Source organism: Sceloporus occidentalis, unplaced genomic scaffold (assembly GCF_023333645.1).
Source record: "Sceloporus occidentalis isolate IW3139 unplaced genomic scaffold, rSceOcc1.0.p SCAF_8, whole genome shotgun sequence".
Classification (NCBI taxonomy): Eukaryota; Metazoa; Chordata; class Lepidosauria; order Squamata; family Phrynosomatidae; genus Sceloporus; species Sceloporus occidentalis.
In genome coordinates this window covers 25,527,465-25,541,597 of record NW_028316988.1, presented here as the reverse complement: position 1 = coordinate 25,541,597, position 14,133 = coordinate 25,527,465, and the positions used below count along the sequence as shown (strand labels likewise).

General features: G+C 46.2%; 1 protein-coding gene across 1 annotated transcript; it reads right to left on the bottom strand.

The window, feature by feature from the left end:
* Nucleotides 1-313: 313 nt before the first annotated feature.
* On the bottom strand, nucleotides 314-13,090 carry LOC149308352 (cartilage intermediate layer protein 2-like). The gene is made up of 8 exons (XM_089535645.1): nucleotides 12,447-13,090; nucleotides 11,332-11,595; nucleotides 10,258-10,449; nucleotides 7,255-7,413; nucleotides 5,955-6,269; nucleotides 5,444-5,552; nucleotides 4,816-4,973; nucleotides 314-4,347 (listed from the first exon to the last, which is right to left on the bottom strand). Exons 1-8 carry the CDS (start codon nucleotides 13,009-13,011, stop codon nucleotides 1,967-1,969), a joined length of 4,143 nt encoding a protein of 1,380 aa, XP_089391771.1. The 5' UTR covers nucleotides 13,012-13,090; the 3' UTR covers nucleotides 314-1,966.
* Nucleotides 13,091-14,133: the final 1,043 nt, after the last annotated feature.

Genomic DNA, 14,133 nt, shown 5'->3' with positions numbered 1-14,133 from the left:
CACATCATGCTAAGCTATTATGTATCAGGGAATGAAGTGATTTGCAAATGGCACCAAAAGCATAAACCAATTGCTTTCAAAACAAAACCCAGACCGGAAAGCATATTGATCTAAGATATTTTGGCCTAACCCTACTTATTTTTTTATTTATTACCCTTAAAATATTTAAATCCCACTCTGTCTTCAGAAACGCCATACAAGAAATTTGAAACAGTGCGAAGACTTATAATGATATTAAAAGGATAAAAACACATTGAACCATTTCACAAGTCACAGAGACGGCTGGCAAGGGATTAAATGTTGGGTTATTTATTTATTTTGAGCATTTACACCTTACCTTTCATGCAAATAGGCTCCTGGAGTGTTACATTAAAACCATGTACTTTTGATAGTTTGTTTTATAACATTTTACTTCAAAATGTTATACAGAGTCTGTGTCTGCCCAAGTTGCTGCAGGTTTGAAATCCTTTGCGGTTCCCCTCTTCCTCACATTATCAATACAAATGGTAGTGGATAAAACATGACCAAAACCACAAAATTAGATTAAAATCATTGATGTGATTCAACGTATTTTGCCAGCCCCCCATGTATTGATTTAATTGCTTCCTTGACCACTTTGCATAGGAAATCACACAGCGGTTTGCAAATAAAAACACAATGCCGAACATACATATTAGGCAGAACCTAATAAAACCATACTTTGTTATTGTAGTTGTTATGTAACTTCAAGTCATTTCCAACTCATGGTGACCCTAAGGCAAACTTATCATGGGGTTTTCGGGGGCTGAGAGGGTGTGACTCAGCTCTATGCTGTGGAATTCTGGGAGTTGCAGTTGGGTGTGGCACCAGATCTCTCTGACGGAGAAGGCTCAAACAGCTCCAAACACTACAAAACTAATGCCTTGCTGAACTACAGATCCCAGGATTCCACAGGACTGGACCACAGCACTTAAAGTGGAATCATAGTGTGATAACTGCATAGTGTGGAAGGGACACAAGTCAATGTTTTCATTAATATCCACCACCAGTTATCACCAGCTCACATGCCAATATGAAGTTCATTGAGAACCCAGAAATTCAAGAAGAGTTGTCGTCATCATCATCATCATCATCATCATCATCATCACAGGGACGTAGCCAAGGGGGCAGGTTCTTGGGGTCCGGACCCCCCCCCTTCCATGAGGAAAATGAATGGTGTGTGCTGCTGCACCGCCGCGCCCAAGCCTCATTATAATGGTGGCACTTAGTCTGGACCCCCCCTTCCTAAAATCCTGGCTACGTCCCTGATCATCATCATCATCAGATGGGAGAGTGACTGATGAAGAAAGGGAATTCTGACCAGATTCCAGATCTACCTAAGCATCATAGCATTCTATAATTTGGAAGGGCCCTTCGTTCCTGGCAACAAGAGCTTTAAAAGTACAGTATAATATTCTGGCATTTTGGGGAGGGTCACAGACCCTTGTCTTTTGGCCTTGTTCTCTGAAAGTGAATTTGGCGTTCAGGCTGGAAAAGATTCCCCCACCTTTAAGTTGGTTGTCCTGGAGAGACAAGGGATGAAACCTGCCACTAAGGATGCAGATTTATTCCTTTATTCATCTCATCAGTGAAAGTGGTGTGAAATGTTATTCTGTCCTCGCTCCACTGTAAAGATTGAGATATTTCAAGTGGGTCTCCTCCCTCACAGTCTCTAAGTTGACGTATTTTTGAAGTTCCCCAAAAAGTGAACATTTGCTCCAATGGTGTTGCTATCTCAAGCCACTAGGTGGCACCAATATCATAGCATTTGACACACTGCAGCGGGGTGTCAAGCCACTAGGTGGCACCAGTGAGCATATGCTGCATTTGGCAAAGGGCAGGAGCATCCTTTGATGGATAGCCTCAGTCTTAAAGAGTGGTAGATCTTGTGGCAGGGAGGCATGAAGACGGCCAAACAATCACAGTTATGTAACCCGCACAGTTATGCCTAGGCAGCGTCCACCCTCCTTCGGCGGCTGGGGGTCCTGCGGGTTGGCGTGGCGAACATAGTCCGTAACCTTGACGGGTAAGGCACCACGCGGGAGGGACCGCGGAGTTGTTCGTTGTCTCTCATCTCACGCCGGATCTCCGTCAGCGCCTGGGAAGGGGATTCAAGCAGGCGTTGGAAGAAGCTCTTCCGCCCCACCGGCTTTTCTTGACAAGTGAAGGTCAAGGCAACGCCCTTGCTGGACCTCATCTCGCGTGAGAATCCATCCGAGGTCCCGTCAAAACAGCGTCCGATGGCTATCTCCTTGGCCAGGCGTGGGTTCTGGTCCGTCACAGTGTAGATCCCATAGTTGTGGCCTAGCGGATCCACTGGACCCAGCATGGAGAAGGCCGAAGTGTCATTGTTCTCCACCACGGGTGGATGTCGGCCAAGATACTCCCTCAAATAGTTGTTGATGGCGGTACGGCGACAACTTCCCTGGGGAATGATGGACACCAAAGTCCGGTCCACCAATTCCTGGTCAAATAACATCCCACTACATTTGAATTCAACGCAAGCTGCCGAACTGTTATATATTTCGAGATCTCTCACGCTCCGGGTATCTCGGAGGCCATAGAGTTGCCCCCGAGTCCTTGGATGGGTGCCGCCAACGTTTCGTGACCTCACCATGTATTCCTGTGGGCCATTAATCTTCACTTTTACGTAGCAGGCCCGGAATTCTTGAGGGTTGGGCCACCATGAAAGGTAGTCCCCTGTCCAGGTGGTCAAGTCGCTCTCCTTAAACGGCACCACGTTATACTCGTATTTATCGACCTCCACCCGGTAGAACCGGAAGTGGTTGGCCGTGACGGGGGCCTCTTCACAATCCTTCAGGTTCCGGTAGGGGTAGATTGGCCCGTTGGTTTCGTCAATGTTGTTTGGGTTGGGTTTGGCAAGGTTGATCTTGAAAGCCGTCTTCTTCAGGGCAGAGTCTGCATGGTCACTTCGCTGGTAGCCGAGCTTGTTGAGGTAAGGCTGGGAAACTCCCACATCACGTGGGTTGAGCTTTGGGCTAGATTGCACGGCTTCTAGCTCTTCCCCTCCCATGGTTGCGGTGACGTAGGCGGTGTAGGCATCGGCCCGTTGGCCATCGCAAAAGGCTGGTAAACATGCCCCATTGGGACCGGTCACCACACTGTCGAACCGACCCCAGGCCTGTGGGTTGGACGGATAACCAGGCCTTGGCTCGAGGTTGATGAGGGTGATGACAATGCCCTCCATCTGCTCAGAGGGGTTGAACTTTTCATTGATGTAGGCCCGAATTTTGACGAAGCAGCGGCGGTTCTCTGGGACGTCAAGGTTGAACAGCCGCCTTTCCCGGATCTCCAGGTTGCCGACGAGAAAAGCGCGCTCTTCCCGCTTACGGCGATTTTCTTTCACCAGTCTGAAAGAGGATTCTTCCTCCCACAAGCCTGTTACTGGATTGAGAGACCAGAGTTTCATTTTCTGGAGATGCTCCGGCATTTTGATGAGCTCGGCATCCATCTTGACCTCCACTTTCCCCATTTCTAAGCCCTGGCGGTTCTCGTCTTCCCAGAAGTCCATGGAAAACATGCCATACGTTCTGAGAGGGAGGAGATCTCCTTCGGCATTGATGAAGTTGAGGTCACTGGAGGCAGCGGTCACTGTGGCCATGTCACGAGGGTCCACAAAGGTCACACTGGCCTTCACCGTCCCATTGTAGGCTTGCCCGTTGGATCTGAAGAAGGATCTTGGCGGGATGATGACCTCCCCAACTGGGCCTTCGCCATCCACTTCTCCCAGTGGGATGACATTAGTCTCCATCGCTTCTAGGTCAACAGGTTTCTTCCTCCTCATGAGTCTGACATCTTGATAGACGGCCCCACCACGTTGGTCGAAAGGGAAGACCTTCACAGTGTCCACAAATTTTTTCATCCGATCCACAAACTTAACCACCAGCCTCGGTGTGTCTGGTGGGACTTCAATGGTGAAAGTGCCTTTGTAGCCAGTGAAGCCAATCTTCTCTGCCCCCAGATAGATTTCCCCAAAGCGCAACGGTTCACCATCATCAACCGCAGAAGCTTTCCCGCGGACAAGGATCTTCGGCTGAGTGCAGGAAGTGCACCCGCACTCGGTGACTACCTTGATGGGCAAAACGTAGCCAGCGCAAGGGACTTCCCGCACCTCCATCCGCCGCGTCCCACAGCAGTGCTCTGATGCATCTCGACACTGCAGCGCATCCGCAAGGTGCCCCACACAGCGGGTGTTGGAGCAATGGCCCACATTGTAGAAGGAGTATCCTGTTCCTTCCTGGGAACACTCCTCTGGGAGTCGGATGAGATATTCTTCTGGTTGGGACACACAGGATGGCACTTCTGGGTCTGAGAGAGACAACATGAACAAGAGACTTGTTAAATGCTAGGTCCAAAGGCAGACACTCCAACATTTCACAAATGACATAGAGAGCCATGTAGCCCATCTTTAACTCACTGGAGAAAATATGGGGTACATGCAATTAATAAGAAAACATGGTGTAGTGGTTTGAGCATCGGACTAGGACTCCGGAGCCCAGCGTTTGAATCCCTGTTCCTCCATGGAAACCCACTGGATGACCATGGGCAAGTCACACTCTCTCACCCTCAAAAGATGGCAATAGCAAACCCCCTCTGAAGAAACATGCCAAGAAAACCCCATGACAGGTGGTTCACCTTATGGTCCCCATAAGTTGGAAACGACATAAGTCAAGAACCAGACAACCCTCATTTTAAATAGCCTTTTCTCTCTTGTTTCTGAACACCAACTAAACATAAGTACAGAAGAATTTGTAAGGCCAAGTGGCACTGGCTTACCTATCACCGTCAAATGGGCGACGGCAGATTTGATAGAACCGTGGCCATTGCTGGCTTTGCAGTGATATGAACCCGCTTGATGGGGCTTCAGGTCGTGGAGCACTAAACTACTGTCATACTTTTTCACCTTCCTGTCCAGTAGCGTTCCATTGTGATACCTGGAAAAAGAGCAGGAATGGAGAGGAAACTCAGTTTGGGGATGGCAGGGTTCCTGGATTTGCTTTGGGATGGGTAAAGACAGTTAGGATCCTGCCCAGATTTTAAGATCCTCAGGAAAGGATGTTCTCTCAGTCCTACCACCATCACACCATCCAACATTTCACAGAGGAAAACTACAGGGGTCAGGCAGTGGCGTACCTGGTATTTTTGGCACCCAGTCTGGATAATTTTTTAATACTCCCCTCCTCTCTCCAACAGCCTTTGCCAGGTCTGTCAGAGTCCTGGAGACTCACTTGGCCAGCATAGTCATGAGACCCAGATCTTTGTCACCTTTTCCCACCAATGCATTGGGTGAACTTCCGCATCAGGTGCCACCAGGTGAGGTCCATATTCCCCGCATCTCTCTACTGACACCCCTGGGTTCAGGATGTCCATCTTCCCTTTCGTATTGCTCAGACCCATGACTTACCAATAATATTTTTGGGGCTCAGGAACACCCTGAGCCTGACAGCAGAACCTCACTTTCTGTCCAGTCATCCTCACTTTCGATTCAGGGTGGGCTACCATGTAAGGTTTTTCTGCCATAGAATTGTAAAGAAAAAATAATCAGAGACAAAATAAAACTTGCAGTTCTTCTTTCCTTTGAAAAAGAATCAGACCCCCCATGCAACACTGTTGTCATCGTGTGCTTTCACATTGTCTGGTGGGATTAGAATTTGAGTGCAAACTGTTTTGGCACTTTGGACACAATTTGCAGCAACTGAAACAAACTGAGGTCGAAGGAGGAAAGTGGGAGGAAGAGACTGAAACCGGGACATTTTAAAAGCAGTTGGGAAAGTGGGAAGGAAGAGGATGAATCAGGATGGTCCATGACAAACTAGGGCACTTGGAGGGTATGCTCCCCTTGCTTTCTGCTCATTCCTCCTTTGCAAGCATGTTTATCCATCTCCCAAACCTGACTCCCCACCACTTGATCTTACCAAGTCTCTGCAGCATTATCTCCACTCGGGACGTCCATGAGCTGTTGCCGATGACAGGGGTGCTACCTTGGGCAAAGTGTTCCAGCGTTGCACTGATGTTGGCACCACTGTCGGGACAGATGCCGCGGATGGTGAAGTGGCCCTGCTGGTCACTTTGGGCCAGAATGGACACAGGCCGGTCTGTGAGAGAGATCCGTGCATTGGCGAGTGCCATCCTGTCCACGGTCTGTACGGTGCCAAAGAGAGTGTGGTTGGGGCAGGTGCAGCCGCTACAGTCCTTATTGGGGATGCCAGTGTTGCAGCTGAGCTGGCAAGCTAAAGATGGGGAATGAAGAAGACAAGTTAGAGGAGGGGATATCGTCTCAAAAGGGAGCAAATTTAGACCAAGATCCAAGTACACTTGTCCCTCTCTATTCGCTAGGGTTAGGGGCACAAGACCCCCATGAATATGAAAAAACCACAAATAACAAAAACACCACATTTCAACCTGAGAGACACCTTTCTAGGAATCTCTAGGTCCTCCAGTGCAACTCTGTGGTCAACGTCCGACAGACACTGACCATAGAAATTGTGCTGGAGGAGCTACAAAAGCCTAGGAGAGTATTCTCTCTAAGAATCTCTAGGTCTTTCAGTGCAACGTTTAGTTAAAGTTGACCATAGGGTTGCACTGGAGGACCTAGATATTCCTAGAGAGAACATATTAATCAAATCCATGAATAATCAAATCCGCAAATTTCAAAGCCACAAATATGGAAGAATGAGTGTAGTCCATCAAAGTGCCATAAGACTCATCACCTCCCGCAGATTTTCATTGATGATAACACATATGCCCAAGTATCATCAGAGTATGGTCAAGATGGCAAAAGGGATGAACAAGGGATAACACGCAAGCTAGAAGAAACCACAGCAGTTTGCTTGGCCTGAAACAACTGGGAAGGGCAAGATTCCTCCTCTGTACCCGCCACCACTGCAGAGTTAATTGCGTGCCAACTCCTTTTGAACTCAGTTTGCAGCAATGGAAGTAAGCTGAGGACAAAGGGGGGAAAGATGGAGGGAGGAGAGAGAAACTGGAATATTTTTAAAGCAGCTGAAATAGTGGGATGGCAGAGGATTAATCGAGAACTGTCCTGGCTAAATTGAGAGTGTGGGAAGGTGTACTACTTTGAGTTCAAAAATGCCCTGAGGGTTGCATGCAGCTTACAGGCTGCACTTTGCCTAGCCTTGCACTATACCATAATGGTTCTCATAATGGAAAACCAGGAAAGGAATGTTGGAATTGAAATCTCATGGGGTTTGATACCTGGGCAAGGTGTCTGGGAGCACTTCTGCACCTCCGAGGGACGGCCGACGCAGCGCAAGAGCTTGGACTTTGGGCAGCTTCGGCGCCGCACTCGTTTCCCACCGCTGCCACAGGTTTTTGAACAAGGACTCCAAGGACCCCAGCTGCTCCATTTGGGTTCTGAAATGATAAAAGTCATAATCATTAGGAACTGAACCTTTCCCATTTGCCTCTAGAAAGCTAGAGGTTAGCAAGGTTAGCCATTGCCGAACCCAAGATCGACAAGTCCTCTGGTATCATTTGAGACGTATTCATTATAGACACACTGCAAAAATAATCCAGGTTCACTCTGCTTTAACAACCATGGCTCCATGCTATGGAATTCTGGGATTTGTAGTTTGGTGGGGCATCAGAGCTCTCTGTCAAGGAAGGTGAAACATCTCACAAAACAACAAAACCCAGAATTCCATAGCCTTGAACCATGGCAGCTAAAGTGGTGTCAAACTGCTTTATTTCTGCAGTGTGGATATACTCTTAATCTTATTAATCTTCTGCTTAATCTCAGAAGGTGAGATATAACACAGTGATGCATCTTCTGGTTGATAGCGAGCATTTGTTGTTGTTGCTGTGTGCTGTCAAGTCGTTTCCTTCTTATGGAGACCTTTTAAGGCAAACCTATCCTGGGGTTTCTTTGTCAGGATTTGTTCAGAGGAGGTTTGCTCTTGCCTTCCCTGAGGCTGAGAGAGTGTAACTTGCCCAAGTGGGTTTTATGGCCAAGCCGGCAATTGAACCCTGGTCTCCAGAGTTGCAGTTGAATGCTCAAACCATTATGCCATGCTGCACAGCAGTACAATGGACACCTACATCCCACGCATTCACACAACTGCACACACCTCCCTTTGCAGCCCACAACCTGGGAGACAGAAACCAAACGTTTCTGCTATTTCCATCAAGAGCCTCAGGAAAACATACCTGCCGCCTGGCTGCTGTTTTGGACCGCTTTCAGAAAGAAAGAAAGAAAGAAAAATAATACAAGTATTGCAAAAGACAGGGACATATTTCCTTGCCTTGCCCCTTCCAGAAGCCGCGGGGGGAGAGAAAAGCGATCAGGTATCACTTCTTTGCTAGGAAGAATGTTCCGAAAAACGTACTTGGCAGAACCCTCCTCTTGGCAGGTACAACCTTCATTAAAAAATAGCTTTGCCCATTTAAAAAAAATAAAATAAAACTCCTAAAACCACCAGCCTTTTGGAGACCGCAAGACCATTGCTGGAATTCCTTGGCAGCGATGGGATGACCCCATTTTGGAAGGGTGTGCACACCTACATGGGTTTGTATTATTTTTGGGGGGGTAATGGAGAAATAAAGCATCCTTACTTGCCCTTTGAAACAAAAAAATGCCACAGAAGAATGCCAGACAAAGGCCAGAGACCTTGGGGCGAGGATGCAGGTGGCATGGAGAACAAAAAAGCAGGGGGGAACCTTTAATAAAGGCGGCTTGTTTTCAAGGGATGGTTCGCAGGAGGGTCAGCATCCTCCGAGGAACGAAAAGCTCACAGTTCAGCACTTCTCCACGCCGAATGACGGCATGTTCATACGGGCCAAAATTCCTCCGCAATACAAATCGGGTCAGGTTGCCACATCTCTGGGACTGGACCTCACTCTGCAGTTTTCGGGGTTCATCTCTGTGCTGAAAACTGAGGATCCAATTCTCCAGTTTTTGCTGGGCTGGGTGCAAATTACCAGCTTACCTAGGATGCATCGACACTGTAGACATATAGTCCTCCCTCCAAATTCTTGAGGGATCCATTCTGGACGCACACACACACACGTGAATATGCAAATTTGCATATATTTAAGCCCCATATCTTTGAATGGTCGTGTGCTCCTGCATGCAGCCATGTGTACGTGTCACAGGCGCATGCACCATTAATTTTAATGGAGGTCGCCCCTTCGTAAATAATAAAACCCACAAATCTCAAGTCCGTGAAAATGGAGATGACTGTAATGCGGGTTGACACCAGTTTGAAGTGCCGCAGCTGCATCCTCCTGGGATTTGTAGCTTTCATAGATATTTCGCCTTCTTATGCAAAGCTGGCTTGGGCCTCCGCAAACTACAGATCCCAGGATTCTGTAGGACGGAGCCAAGGCAGTTAAAGCAGCATCAAACTGCTTTATTTCCATGACTGCCTGGTGACACCCGGTGCGAACCGCACCCTTCGCACTCCCCTAGTGATGCTATTTGCAAAATATTCAATGCCTGGTTGCTGTAACTTGCAAAAAATCCGAGGGAGTCTGCATGTTACTGTATATACTCATGTATAAGTCTAGAAAGGTTTGTCAAAAATGTGACCCCCAAAAACCTGTGTCGACTTATCCAATGGTCAATGTAAGCACTGTACTTTAACTTTTATTTAAACAAGAAACCATGCACTGGCGAAAGGCAAAAGCATAATCTGTCCTGGAAGCACTGATCCACCTCTACTATATAATCCATCCAATATGGGAACAAATTGGGATGCCTTTGGCACCGTTTTCCTTTGCTTCCACCCTTGAAATCCTTTGTTACATGACCTAAATTTTAAACTTGACTTTACATACGGTAAGTCATATTAAAATCCATAATTTTGGCCTCGAAACCTGGCCTCAACTTATATATTAGGTGGACCTGTAGTCGAGAATATATACGGTAGTTTAGTGTTAGACGGAGTCTCCCTTATCCAGAATTCTTGGGACCAGAACCATTTTGGATTGATTTTTACCCCCAATTTTGGAATATTTGCATATACCTAACGAAATCTCTTGAGGGTAGGACTCAAGTCCAAACAGAAACTCATTGATGTTTCACATACAAACACAAAATCGATTGATGTTTCGTATACATCCTAAACACATAGCCTGAAGGCAATGTGGCATATAACATTTTGTTTTAACAATTTGGTGCATGGAACAAAGTTTGCATACATGGAAGCATCAAAAGCTAATAGTGTCACTTTCTCAGCCCCCCAAAAGAAATCCATTTACCTTGACAGGGTCCCGTGGTGCAAGCTTGGCGCTCTGCGGATTTCCCTCGGCACTTCAGGAGCTGCGCTGATGCCAGCGGAGAGCTGTTCAAGCACGACCGATGGCGGGTTCGAGTGCCGCTGACCCCACAGGCGGTACGCGAACATGCGCTCCACGTAGACCAGGACGACCAGCCCAACCAGTGAAAAGGATCTGTTGGGAACAGGAATGGAATAGCTTATCTCCATGACATCCCAAAGGAAGCAAAGAGCACAATTGTAACCATTTTATTCCCTGCTGCGAAAAGTGGGAAGAAAATGGCCTAGTTGCAGTTCTGTGCAAAATTCGCACACAGTTGGTTTGTGCAGAAACAGCATTTTCCTCTGCAGAAAACTGAGCCCTAAGGGCTCTTTGAATGAGAATTCTAAATGCACTTCCTTAAACTACAAATCCCAGGATTCCACAAGAGGCAACCATAGCAATTAAAGTAGCAGTAGCAGTAAAAAGAAGAAGGATAAATGTCATTTCTTTCCTGCATCTCCTCAAAGCTCAATGTAGAGTACATCTTAAAATACAAAACACAATTGCAAAAGAAAACACATAAAACCAGTAGGTTAGATACAATACTACAAGGCCACTAAGTCGTGTGTAGTGTGATATTGGTCCAAGACACACTGCAGAAATAATCCAGTTTGAGAACGCCTTTACCTGCCCTGGTTCAATGCTAGGGGGTTCTGGAAACTGTAGTTTTGCAAGACAACGAGTCTTCTCTGTCAGAGAGCTCTGGTGCCAAACAGTTCCCAGGACTCCCTAGCACTGAGCCAGGGCAGTTAAAGTGGTCTCAAACTGGATTATTTCTGCAGTGTATTTTGGACCATTGTCCCCAGAAGTTACTTTGGGTTTACTTCCAGTTTTTACAAAAAGGACTGTCCTGGGACTAAAGTGGCCCAGGGGTGGGCAAAATGGGGCAAAAATGCCCCCTTGCCATCTAGTGGTCACCCAGGGGGCACAAAAATGGCCCCAGGAGGTGGCATGATGCTCATGGGCTGCCGTTTGCCCATCTCAGTTATAGAAGCACACGTTTCCGCCACACACCTATGGGACAGAGGAATCGGACGTGGTAGTTGGAGCAAGTCTTGCCCCCGGGTTGCTCCCGGTTAAGGCACCGGAAACCTTCTTGGGGGCTGTAGCGGACCACCTCTCCCACTTCTTCGGGCAACTCCCACTCCGTGGTGCGGGCTTGGATGGCAGTAGGCTGGGCACAAACCCGCTCCCGGTAGTAGAAACGAATGGCCTCCAGGGTTTCAAAATCCCCTTCACCTCCAGGATGGTCCACGTTGAACCACGAAGTCCACTCGCCTGCAAAAGAGAGACATTAAATACACGCGTCCCTCCACATGCGCTGGGGTTAGGGGCACAGGACCACCGTGAATGTGGGGAAAATGCAAATAGCAAAAACATGAGGGCACCCCTCTCTAGGAATCTCTAGGTCTCCAGTGTAACTTTGCGGTTAACACCTTCAAGACATTGACCATAGAACTGCGCTGGAGGAGCTACAAATGCCTAGTGGAGTGTTCTCTCTAGGAATCTCTAGGTCCTTCACTGCAACTTTTGGTTCAAGTTGACCATAGAGTTGCACTGGAGGACCTAGATATTCCTAGAGAGAACATATTAATAAAATCCATGAATAATTGAACCCACAAAACTCAAAGCTGTAAACCCGGAGGGACGGGTGTAATATGTTGCTGTGTGCCTTCAAGCCATTTCTGACTTATGGAGACCTGAAAGTGAACTTTCTTGGCAAGTTTCTTCCAAGGGGGTTTGCCATTGCCATCCTCTGAGAGAGTGTGACTTGTCCAAGGTCCCCCAGTGGCCTTCCATGGCTGAGTCAGGATTCGAACCCAGGTCTCCAGAGTCATAGTCCAACACTCAAACCACTACACTATGCTATAAAAAAAAATAATCAAAATGGCAACAAAATGGAGCTTAAATACACAAGATTGGGCCTTGGGTCAGGAGTGGAAAATTGTAATGAAGTCAATCTGATCCCAGGCATGACTTCTTTAACAGAAGATTTGAGACCAGAGGCAACAAAGAATTCCCAAACCATAAAGGAACAGAATGGGGAAGGAGTTAGGCGCTACGCTTTCTCAAAAAGTACCCATTATCGGGTCAATTCCTACCCAAATCAATCAATCAATAAAAATTACCGGCTGTTTCTGCTCCAAGACTCGAGTGGCTCTTCTCCTTTTTCTTCTGTTTATTCGACTGCTTCTCCTTTGCCGGATATGAGTCATTTTTCATCTGTGGACCTATGGAAGAAGCCCCAAGGATTTCAAAAAGAGACCGAGAGAGAGACGTTGGGAATCTTAAAGCCTGCGGGGTTTGTTCAGCCGGCGATCCTGAGACAAGATACATGGATGGCTGAACAGATAGATAAGATAAAATAAAATAGATGTTGCACTCTGAATCTGACTTGCAGCAATGGAAGGAAGCCAAGGGCAAAGCGGAGGAGGAGAGAGGAACCGGGGCATTTGAAAAGCAGCTGCAAAAGTGGGAAGGTAGAGGTTTAATAGGCCTATCAAATGGGAATATTTGGAGCTTGCAATGAGAAGATAAAGGGGGAAGCATGTGATAACAGAAAATTGTGGAGTGTGAAGCAACAACAACAAAACCCCAATATTTGAACGTAACACACAAGTCGCTTTTCTTGGCTGCGTTACTGTGCCAGAACTCTTCTGGAAACCTGAAGAACTCATGCTGCGTTTTTGCCATTGTCTTGAAGGTCAAAGGGATTAAGGGTTTGCCATTGCCATTGAGCTGAGCAAAGGAACAAATATATATATATATATATATATATATATATTTTCCTCAGGTAGAAATGAAAATGCGTGGAGAGAACGAAGCTTTCCATCTCTGTCCTTGCAAAATGTCATCCCGAACACCCATATCATTGCTTTGTCTTTCCAATAGAAAATGTCTCAAAACAACAGAAATTATTGTTCTATGCTTTCAGATTAACTGCGATGGACAGGGACCCTCTCCTGGGTTTGTTTATGGCCAGATAGATTGACATGGTTCCCCCTTGGGTTTCCATGGCCGAGTGAAGATTTAAACCTTGGTCTCCGAGACCAAGTCCAGCATTGAAATCTCTTCATTAAAGCCAGCCATCGTACGCAACATACATAATGCTGGAGATAATGAAAACTGACATCCATGCTGCATCTGCCATTGAAATTCAGATGTGCAGAATGTCAGCCTCAGGGGAAGGCAATGGCAAACCTCCTCTGAACAAATCTCATATATATTATATAATATATTACTATCTATCTATCTATCTATCTATCTATCTATCTATCTATCTATCTATCCTTTATTAAATTTTTACAATACAGAAAAACATATCATGTTAATTCACATCCTATCGGCTTCATGATCTCTCCATTTTACATCTTATACATCGTATTTCCCACCAAAGTATAAAAGAGAGCATTTTTTGTACTCAAAACCACCCATATCGATATCCATTCATCATTTCTATCTAAATTGCTTTATTTACACTAATCAAACTAAATTATGTTTACTTTCCCACATGTTTTTGCATTTATGCCTTTCTTCTCCAGTTCGCCTAATCGTCTCAAATAGTCTATTTTCATCCTGCTTTGACGTTCGGACTTCGCTCGAAATAATTTCCTTAAAAGCTATTTTAACTTAAAAATAAAAGTAACTTTGAGTGACTCTACAGTAACTTTGTAAGAAGTGTTAAAAGGATGAAGTTGGTTTTCAACTGTGATGAATGTAGAAGGTTTTTATTCTTACCATTAGCTATGTGTTTATTTGTATGTTATAAATGCTATCAATAAAATATGGAAAAAATACATAAAAATATTATCCTTT

Bases quoted from the DNA above. Each gene is read 5' to 3' on its own strand.
- LOC149308352 (XM_089535645.1), bottom strand. From the start codon at position 13,011: ATGGCAAAAACGCAGCATGAGTTCTTCAGGTTTCCAGAAGAGTTCTGG. The intron at 10,450-11,331 runs GTGTGTGGCGGA...TGTTCCCAACAG, and splicing joins CCGATTCCTCTGTCCCATAG to ATCCTTTTCACTGGTTGGGC. The intron at 6,270-7,254 runs GTATCAAACCCC...CCCCATCTTTAG, and splicing joins CTCCCAGACACCTTGCCCAG to CTTGCCAGCTCAGCTGCAAC.